The sequence below is a fragment of the Camelina sativa genome, chromosome 11 (assembly GCF_030686135.1).
Source record: "Camelina sativa cultivar CO46 ecotype springtype chromosome 11, ASM3068613v1".
Taxonomy (NCBI): Eukaryota; Viridiplantae; Streptophyta; class Magnoliopsida; order Brassicales; family Brassicaceae; genus Camelina; species Camelina sativa.
Window position 1 is genome coordinate 37,146,742 of NC_141890.1, and position 10,516 is coordinate 37,157,257.

The 10,516-nt window shown below is 31.0% G+C and overlaps 2 protein-coding genes across 3 annotated transcripts; both read left to right on the forward strand.

Moving 5' to 3' along the window:
* The first annotated feature begins 7,206 nt into the window (after positions 1-7,206).
* LOC104725215 (putative hexosyltransferase MUCI70) lies at positions 7,207-9,683 on the forward strand. Of its 2 annotated transcripts, XM_087476326.1 has the most exons (6): positions 7,207-7,695; positions 7,871-8,076; positions 8,188-8,364; positions 8,511-8,666; positions 8,954-9,230; positions 9,319-9,683. In XM_087476326.1, exons 1-6 carry the CDS (start codon positions 7,362-7,364, stop codon positions 9,546-9,548), a joined length of 1,380 nt encoding a protein of 459 aa, XP_087332452.1. In that variant the 5' UTR covers positions 7,207-7,361; the 3' UTR covers positions 9,549-9,683. The 2 variants fall into 2 exon arrangements, with proteins under 2 accessions (XP_087332452.1, XP_087332453.1); XM_087476327.1 differs by lacking the exon at positions 7,207-7,695 and having other exon boundaries at positions 7,953-8,087.
* On the forward strand, positions 9,655-10,516 carry LOC104725216 (uncharacterized). The gene has a single exon (XM_010443838.3). It carries the CDS (start codon positions 9,888-9,890, stop codon positions 10,455-10,457), a length of 570 nt encoding a protein of 189 aa, XP_010442140.1. The 5' UTR covers positions 9,655-9,887; the 3' UTR covers positions 10,458-10,516.

Below are 10,516 nucleotides of genomic sequence, written 5' to 3' on the forward strand. Positions count from 1 at the left end.
TAGGGTTTAGATTTCACAATTAGAACGAAATTATATGTCGGTTTGGGTTTACAAATGAGATGGTTAGGGTTTAGATTTTACAATTAGAACAAAATTATATGTCGGTTTGGGTTTTGATGTAATCATGGATGGAGCTAATGAGGAGCAGCTTGTAGCTGAGCTTGAACCCGAGGAACTTATAGTTGAGCTTGAACCCGAGGAGCTTGTAGCGGAGGAACCATTGCTTGTACCTGAAGGACCAATGACTAGAGCAAAAGCTAAGCAGCTAAAGAATGCACTTAATGGGCTAATTCAAGAGCTTATGGCCAAAGAGAGCATGGGAAAATCTATTGGGGTTGATATCTATCACGTCCAGCCCATTTTGAGCCTAATTCAAATCCAAGAAAGCCTAAAATAATCACTTTCTTTTGTGGTCAAAGAGGGGTGACGAAAATGGAGTTCAACTCACCTTGGGAAGGATACCTTGGAAAGGAAAACTTCAAGAATTGAGTCTCCATTCAACTATATATATTTATTGTCTTTTAGTTTCAAGAACAATTAATACTTGGCCTTGTTACCAAGTTTTTTATCCCTATATAAACACATGTAATCTCATTTGAGAATCATCTATCAATTTCCTTTTCATTTTAAGAGCCTATCTCTTTGTTCTTTGTCTAGAACACTTTCTTGTTTCTTGGTGTGTAATATCCAAGCAACGACCTCCTCTTGCTGGACTAGTGTGTCATATCTAGCAGCGATTGGAGTTGGGAATATCAGCAGCCTTCCGCAACTGCTGTGTGATCCTCAATCCATGAAATCTCCCTTGTTGCACCTTGCACCTTGGCGAGTTTCTATCCTTTCTAATCTAGCTGAGTGATCCTCGAATTTGGGCGTATCAGGTTTACAAATGAGATGGTTAGATTTAGATTTTACAATTAGAACGAAATTATGTCGGTTTGGGTTTACAAATGAGATGGTTAGGGTTTAGATTTTACAATTAGAACAAAACTATATATCAGTTTGGATTTATAAAAGAACGGTTTAAGTTTCTAATTTTATAATAATGTATACATATTTTATTGTAATGAAAAATTCTTGGGTTCACCCCTTCTTAATTAACCAATCAGAATACAACAATATGCATGTCATATCATATTTTTTTAAAAATCAGAATTAAAATGAAAGGACAAAATAAATAAAGGAAACAAATTATGTAGATCTTTTATTAAGAATTAGGTCGGTTTGAGTTTATAATTGAGGATTAGGGTTTAAATTTATAATTTTAAAAGTTATATTTTGGTTTGGGTTTATAAAAGAATGGTTAGAATTTAGATTTTATAATTAAACAAAATTATATGTCAGTTTGGGTTTATAAAAGAGTGGTTAGGGTTTAGATGTTACAATTCAACGAAATGATATGTCGGTTTGAGTTTACAAAAGAGTGGTTAGGATTTAGATTTTACAATTAAACAAAATTATATGTCAGTTTGGGTTTATAAAAGAGTGTTTAGGAATTTAGATTTTACAATTAAACAAAATTATATGTCGGTTTGGGTTTATAAAAAATGGTTAGGGTTTAGATGTGATAATTAAAAACTATAATATAATATTAGAATTAACAATTTCAAAAATTGATTGATCTACAGAATTTGTTTCTTTAATTTAAAGGGGGTGAATAAGAGAGTAGATACAAAAAGGTGTAACTGACCCATCATTTTAAAGTGTTTGTGATTGTTTATTTTAGTCTTAGAAGATTAGGGTATTTTAATTAATTTGATGTCATATTAGATACAAAAAGGTGTAATTTCTTTAAAATAAGTATGTTTCAAACTAAGTCATAAACATGATAATTTTTTTAAAAAGATCCTTTTAAAATAAAATAACTATAATATAGAAAAAAGAAATATTGCCACATCTTTTAAACTTTACTAATTAATTGAAATGATAAGAATAAAATTGGAATTATGTTATGAATAAAAATTTACCATGCACAAAACCCTTTTTCAACATTTATAAAATACTAGATTAGGACTCGCACGATGTGCAGGTTTTAGAACAATTTAATAAATTAATTTTTATAAGTGAAATATATTTTCTGGAAATAAATAGATAAATATTTATATTTAGAGAGAAGTTCTTAATTTAATACACTAATTTATAATTTTATATTTTAAGATTATTATTACATTTCTTACAATAATCTAAAGTTAAATTATCGACCACCAAAATATTTTTCAAACATTAACTATTACGAATATAATTATTGTCAAATTTCAAAAACGTTCAACGACTTATTCACTAAATGTTTTACATGCAATCAACTCTTCAAAGCGTCATCTTAGTAGCATTCACGTACAATTTTACTATATGGCTCCGATTGGTAACCACGTTTAAAAGAGGCGGTTGAAATTTTTATAGCGGTTGTAAAGAAGATGGTTAAAAAGAAAGCAGTTAAAGTTAGCGGATGGAAAAGACGGCACAGTAAAAGAAAGCGGTTGAGTATTTAGCTTGATTGGTAACATTTCAGCGGTTGAATAGTATAAGTTATAAAAAATTGAAATTAATTTAGGTAAAAAATGAAATAATAAATCATTATCTAATTCATAATATAAAATACTAATATATTTAAATGATATTAACGAAATGATCAAATGTGATATTAACAAAATTAGCAAATGTTTATTTTTGAAATATTCATTATATGATATCTATCTTAACATTTTTGGAGTACATTTTTGTGTCATCCTCTCTTATTTTTGTATCCAAAGAAGTTCCAACTAAATTCTCTACAATCCTTACAACCAAACACAATCATTTCCTTATATGCTAATATTAATTTCCTAAAATCTATCCACCTAATTTAAAGCAATATGTTAGATTAAAATATAATTCTCCTTTTACTTTTATTTAATCTTATATTTAATTATTTGAATTTCTATTCAATACATAAAGTTAATAAAATTTTAGATTTTTTTCAGCATATGATATGATTTGAATTTTAATAAACCGATATATATTTTAAAAATCTATGTTAACATTTTTGAAATACATTTTTGTGCAATAATCATTTTTAAAAATATTTTCCAAAAAACCATGGTATTAAACACTATTAATCTAAAATCATTAAGAATATTATCAAAAATGAATCGGATCCTATTAATCGAAAACATAAATGATTAAAACTCGGATTATATTTACATTCCAAAAGTATATTATTGACAAAAGTGTCGCAGTCGTTTTTATTAATTATGTTAGTCAAAATAAAATAAAAAACAATATTGAAGATATACCGAAGATATGGTAATATTCTGATTCTAATAAATCTATTTATAAGCCAAAAAAATCGGTATTAATTATCAAGTATATGAGCATATTTGTTAAGATTTCACCGTAGGCTAATGACTCTCCAGATTATTTATCCAATATACAAGTTCTTTAAAAGTAGCAACACAATCAACTAAATCAAAAATGTTAAAGATCTTTTGACATCATATAGTAACAAAATTAATTACATATGAGCATAATAATAGCATATACCTAATCAACTATTCTGAAAGATCTTTCAATATTTTTCTACTAACTCAGACAAAACCCTCAAAAATTTCTTAAACATTATAAACACTTTGTTATCCCTCCAACTAGCCATTACGGTAAACAAACACAAAAAGAAAAAGAAAAAAACACATTTTGTCAGTGATTTCATTTCTTAAGTTTTGCGTATGAGGTGAAACCGTGATATATATGTCATTCTTCGTTTAATAAATCATGTGGCAGTTTTTTGTCTTTTAATTTCAATCTTGACTCTAGAGCATTAACTATAATTGGTTTTGTGCGTTTTAAGGTATTTGCATTTGTCCTCTGAACTTTTGTATCTCTATATACTCAATTATATAATCAAGTATTGGGAACTTTTGTAATCTTTGGTGTGAGTCCAAACCGATCCATCAACTGATTTGTGTATGGCAGGTGGATTATTTACTTGGAGACGAGACAACCCGTTGAAGTTGGCATACATGGTTGGTTACTATTTAGGATCTACTAACATGGAGAACCGACAAATATTTTTTATATTTTGTGTTTGTGAAAATTGTATAAAGGTTTTTGTTCCTAATAAATTAAATATAATCTATTATGGTTTAATAATGTTACGAACATATAGATATATTAACAATACAAAAACTTATATTTATTTAAACTATAAATATATTTACAAATACTGATGTAATTTATTTCTGTAGTTATTTTAGCAAATTTGATTTTAATCATAGTTCATTGTATTTTTGAAAGTACACATATTTATTGTTCTTTCAAAGTATACCCATATCATTTTATTAACAAGTACTGTTAATTATTGTAAAAACACCAAAATATATATAACAGTGTAACATTGATATTACAAAACAAAGAAATTTACTATGGGATAAATTTTGCAAATACAACAACATATATATAATATTATAATATTTATATTAACTAACTAAAAAACCTGATTATGTTAGTATACTAACCTATTTAAATGATTTATGAAAACCAATAGACCCGTGGTGTACCACGGGGTAAATCCTAGTTAGCAAAATCATAATCTCCATGTAAATTTTTATTTATTTTTGGCTTACTAACCTTTTCATAAGAAAAAAAAACATTAAGAAGAATAGTAACATATATTAAATCAAGATTAGGGTTTGAACAGTAAATAAATAAATAAATCTGTGCTGCTTTTTGTGTAAAGAAAAAAAAATGTGCAACATCTTTATAAAGCCAAACGTTGGTTTTTTATAGTGGCTACGATGAGTGGTTGTAACCACCAAAAACAGGTTCTAACCACCATGTTCAAACGCTTTCCCCATAATATCCAACCGCCTTCTCCAAACGACTTGTTGATTGGTGATCATTGGAGCGGCTCGTTTGCAAACGAGGCATTTGGATGCTTCCAATCAGACCCTATGTTTTACCACTAATAACGTGTTCTTACACCCTAAAATATTTTATGATTAAAATATGCTCTTTATCACCACCTATAAAATGTATCTGTGAACAAATTAAACCAATTTTTGTCTATTTACTTCCACTTTGACGTAGTTTCTTTTCACCACTAAAATTTATAGTGACAATTTGTTTAACCACTAAAATTGTTTGCTCAAAAAATATTTTGGATGAAAAACTGAGGAGAAAATGTCTACACGATTGCAATGAGTTTATGACCAACCCAATAAAATTTGAAAAATTAAAAGACAATTAAAAAAATAAAAATCTATAACCAAGATGATATAAGAGTCTTGGGTAATCTATAGATATAAAATATAAACTATAATAAAAAATCTAAAAATACTACAACATAAGGAATTCAAAATATTTATTTTAAAAGGAATAAATAAATATTGATCTTACATATATTTAACTGAAAAATAAAAAATAAAGTCAAAATAATATAGAAAAAATAATTTAAAATATATATCACAAATTTCTAATAAGAAAATCAAACTTAACTAAATAATATAACTAAAATCTAGAAATACTACAGCATAATTAAATTAAAATATTAAAAGAAGGAATAAACAAATATTAATAGTACGTAGATTCGTCATCCAAAAATTGTATAAGACAAATAAAATAAAAGTTCTTACCATCGTCTAAGATGTGAAGTTGTAATTTAGGAACCATGTATTTTAATAAACTATGTTAGAGAGTGAAATCAATGAAAAATTTAAACAATATGATGTCTATTATTCATAGATGTGAAAATAGTCAGATAGGTGGAAATAGTCAACGATATATGTGTAGCATTGTATAAATATTGTACTTACACATTGATTTAGTTTGGCTACCCATATACAAAGTGTAGTTAAATTCAGTCTTATATGAGTTTCATAGGCAAGTGTCTTTTCGATCATAACAGTGTGAACATCATAACAGTGTGAACATCACTCATGATACCCCGTTTTCTTTTGCTAGCAAGATTTTCTTATCTCTCATGGTAATTTATTTGTATCTTTGGTGTTTATGATTTTCTAGCATACTTATACTTAAGGTTTTGATTTGATATGGGATACCGCTTGATATGCATCTTTAATAAGACATATGCTCTATTTCCTTACGGTGATAGGTAAATATTTCTTTTTTGCCTTAGGATTATTATTTTTTTTGTTTTGTAAATATTTTTTTAACTTTTTTTCTAGCGATTAACTTAGACATGTGTCAAAATCTAAGATCGTTAATTTCGATCATGTTAAACAATAATTTGGACACATGTGGACATATTATCGACATAATTGACACATGTCATGATCTCGTTAATGAGTAATTTTGATATCAAACTTTATATAATAAGACAAATAGAATAAAAGCTCTTAGACGGAGGTGTTTAAAAATTGTATTAGACAAATTGAATAAAAGTCCTTACCATCGTTTAAGTTGCGAAATTGTAATTTGTGAACCCTATATTTTAGTAAACAATGTTAGACAATGAAAATCAGAAAAAAAATAAATAATAATACAATGTGTATTATTAATAGATGTAAAAATAGTTAGAGAAGTAGAAGTAGTGGAAGATATATGTGTAGACATATATGAAGCGTAGTTAAATCCATATATATGTGTAGACATATAAATATTGTACTTACACATTGATTTAGTTTGGCTATCTATATATGAAGCTTAGTTAAATCCAATCTTATTTGAGGTTCATCTGCAAGTGTTTTTTCGATTATAGCAATATGATCATCACTCATGATATCCCGTTTTCTTTTGCTAGCAAAATTTTCTTATCTCTCAAAGTTTGCAATTGTCACTTTGGTGTTCATGATTTTCTATCATACTTAAAGTTTTGATTTGATATGGGATACCACTTAATATATATTTTTATATAATAATGTATATGTTCAATTGCAAACTTTGATGATAGGTAAATTTTTTCTTTTTAGTTTTGGATTAGTTTTTTATGTTTGTTAAATATTTTTTTTACAAAAATTCTAGTGATTAACTTAGATATGTATCAAAATTTAAAATTGTTAATTTGACACATATCACAATCATGTTAAGTAGTAATCTGGACACATGTAAAAATCTTAGATATGCAATTGACATTTGTCAATATCTTGTTAATGAGTAATTTTAATATCAAACGATAATGAACGAAGATTTGGTTAAACTGTTTAAACCTGTATTTTTTTTTTTTTTTGGGCAAAAAACCTGTATTTATCTTGTTAAACCGAAATTGAAATTCTAATATTCTAATTTCTAAACCGAACATGTTTATAAACCAGGATCTACTGCGACAAGCTCAAACAAAACCTTAAGAGCTTTTTCTCTATCGATCGTTTCATTTCACAAACCAAATTCGAGAGAGAGAGAGAGAGATCGATCCTAAACAATTCAAAAGCACAATGTTCAACAACAGCGTCTCGATCTCAGTATCAGACGAAGAGTCTTTGAATCGGATCCGAGCTCGAACCCGACGAAAGCGGAAGAAACTGAGCCACAGAACCAGCTACGAGCTACCTCGTTACGTTCTAAGGCTTTTCGTGAGATACTGGGTGGTTTTGGTGTTTCTTCTCACAGTTGGATTGCTTGGATTTGAATCCACGAGGATTGGTGTCAAATCTAGTGAGCTGAAGCATCCACCAGATTCGAGTGGTAAAGAGAGTCCAAGCAAGAAAAATGAAGGAAACTTGAATCGATTGGATCCGACTACCAAGGTTATAGGTGGTGTTAGACAACGTAAGCTTCTTGATCATTTCACTCTCTCTTAGGTTTGATTGTGTAGTTTTAGAAACAAGGATAGGCTAATTAACGAATGTGCAAAAAAAAAAAAAAAAAAAAAAAAGTTTCTTGAATTTGCTTTTGGATTGGTTAAAAATTTGAGTATTGATAGATTTTTATGGATTTGTGTTAGGTTGTTTGAAGCTTCTGCCACCTGAGGAGCTTGAACATCTTGATATATTGGAGCGTCAAGATTCAGGCTCTCTGGTTAAGAGAGTTGTGTATATGACGGATACTGATTTGTCTATGGGGGAAGAGAAAGCTGTTCGTAGTAAGGAGACGCGGTTTAATTTATTCACGGGGAACCAGACTTTTGCTGAGAGAGAGGATAGTTATCAGGTTATGATTTGGTAACTCTACAAGGCTTTATGAACTTGAGTTTTCCTGTGATTCTAGGAAGTTTTTTTGATGAATCTTGAATCTGAAGATTGTTTTTTTTTTTTGGATCAGGTAAAGGAAACAGTTTCTGTGCATTGTGGATTTTTCAATGAAAATGGGGGATTTAGGATTTCGGACAAGGATAAGAGGTTTATGAAGACTTGTGAGGTGGTAGTCTCGACGTGTGCGTTTGGTGGTGGTGATAACCTTTATGAGCCTATCGGAATGTCTAAGGTATCCAGTCAAAAGGTTGGTTACTCTGATTTTCTCATCTATACTGCTCTTCAACTGTTTCTCTTTTATATCAAGTAAGCATTTTGAATGAGTGTTAGTTTTTGTTGTGAACTATTTTGTCTGCTGCATTCAGTCCTCTGTATAAATGTTTGTGGATGCAGGTTTGCTATGTCGCGTTTTGGGATGAAGTTACTCTCGCAACACAAGAAGGAGAGGGTCATAAGATTGATGAGAATGAGCACATTGGAAAGTGGCGTATTGTGATCGTAAAGGATCTGCCTTTTACAGACCAAAGGCTTAATGGGAAGATCCCAAAGGTATTTGTGCATCTACTTCAGGAGCACATGTTATTCTTGGTACTGCATGTAGCTATATTATTCTCTCGGGTTTAAAATGTTGCTGATTATGAGTTCCTGGTACTCCATGTTATTCTTGTCTTTGCTTGATTTGAATTAGCTCTCAGGGATCCTTTTTCTTGCATCTTTTGATACTGTTCAAATATGATTGAAGTCACAATGTTTGAGTTTCCCTTTTGCTCTCGAGCACAATTGAGTATAGTATAAAATGTTGTCATGAAGATTTTAATGAATCTATATGTTTTCAGATGTTGGCCCATCGTCTTTTCCCGGATGCCAAGTACTCGATCTGGGTAGACTCAAAGTCCCAGTTTAGAAGAGACCCACTTGGTGTATTGGATGCTCTTCTTTGGCGAACAAACTCAGTGCTGGCAATTTCAGAACATGGTGCTCGGAGCAGCGTATATGACGAGGCAAAAGCTGTTGTCAAGAAACACAAAGCTACACCTGAAGAAGTTGAAGTGCAGATAAATCAATACCGAAGTGACAATTTACCCGAAGATAAAAGATTCAATGGGAAAAAGGGTAAATTTCTCTTCATCATCTATGTTGTAGGAAAATTCCTAAACTTAAGAGGATTGAAGTAACTTTTGGTTGTTTTACATTCTCACAGCTCTCTCTGAAGCCTCAGTGATTGTGAGGGAACACACCCCATTGACCAATCTATTCATGTGCCTCTGGTTCAATGAAGTTGTCCGCTTCACTTCGCGTGATCAGTTAAGTTTCCCATACGTTCTTTGCCGATTGAAAGTTCTCAAGAACATCAACATGTTCCCTGTATGTACACGTAAAGATCTCGTCAATAGCATAGGTCATGTGCGCAAGGCTAAACCGTTAAGTTAGTCTATGAATGTATTGTACCTTAACTTTCAAATTCTTTTTTTAATTTAGTATCCATTTTTTGTATTTAGCGTATTGACATGAAAACCAAACTGACACATTGTTAACCGAAATGGAACGAAACAGCTTTGATTATAATCGAGTGTTTACAACATTTTTAATACCGAACAACCCAACTGAGAATAAAAGACAGCCAGCTTGAGGACAAAAAGAAAGCAGTGGTTTAGTTATGTTGTGGAAGTAGTAGTTATACCAAAACCACCAATCTAACTTTATAACCAAAGAGGTTTGTTAGAAAGAACAGTTAGAAACTCCTCTGGTCTCTCCTCTTCTTCTCCGATCATGCTAACTAGAGTCATCTTCCTCACCGCAGTAGCCACTTCTATTCTCGTCGTCCTTCTACTCGCTTTACTCTCACCCGTTCCTGATTACGACCCGCCGGGATCACTCTTCTCCTTCTCCCTCTACGTTCAGCAAACGCATATACCATCCTCCACCTATTCGTCTCGTCGGCCCAGTCAACGCATAGCCCGTCCCCGCGGACGAGGAGGAGGAGGAGCATTGATTTTCCGGCGTACACTAACGGAAGGACCAGAAAACAATTCTCGGATAGTAGGCAAAGCCGAGGGATTCATAATCCCGCATGAAGATTTTGCTAACTCGGATTTTAACGTGATATACTTGACGTTGGAGACGCCCGAGTACACGGGGAGTGTTAGCATTAGGAGCAGAGACATGACACATAAATTGGAAGAGGTTATGGAGGTAGTAGGAGGGACAGGAGCTTTCGCGTTTGCTCGCGGAATTGCCATGTTTGCTGAGGTTGATGATCATGAGGAAGAATCTGTAACCACTTATCGTGTTAAGCTTCTGCTTAGATTTCCACATACTTCTCACCTAGATCCACAATGATGGACAATTTTCTATTACAATATCTGTGTATAAATAAAGTTATTTACATATTCACTACA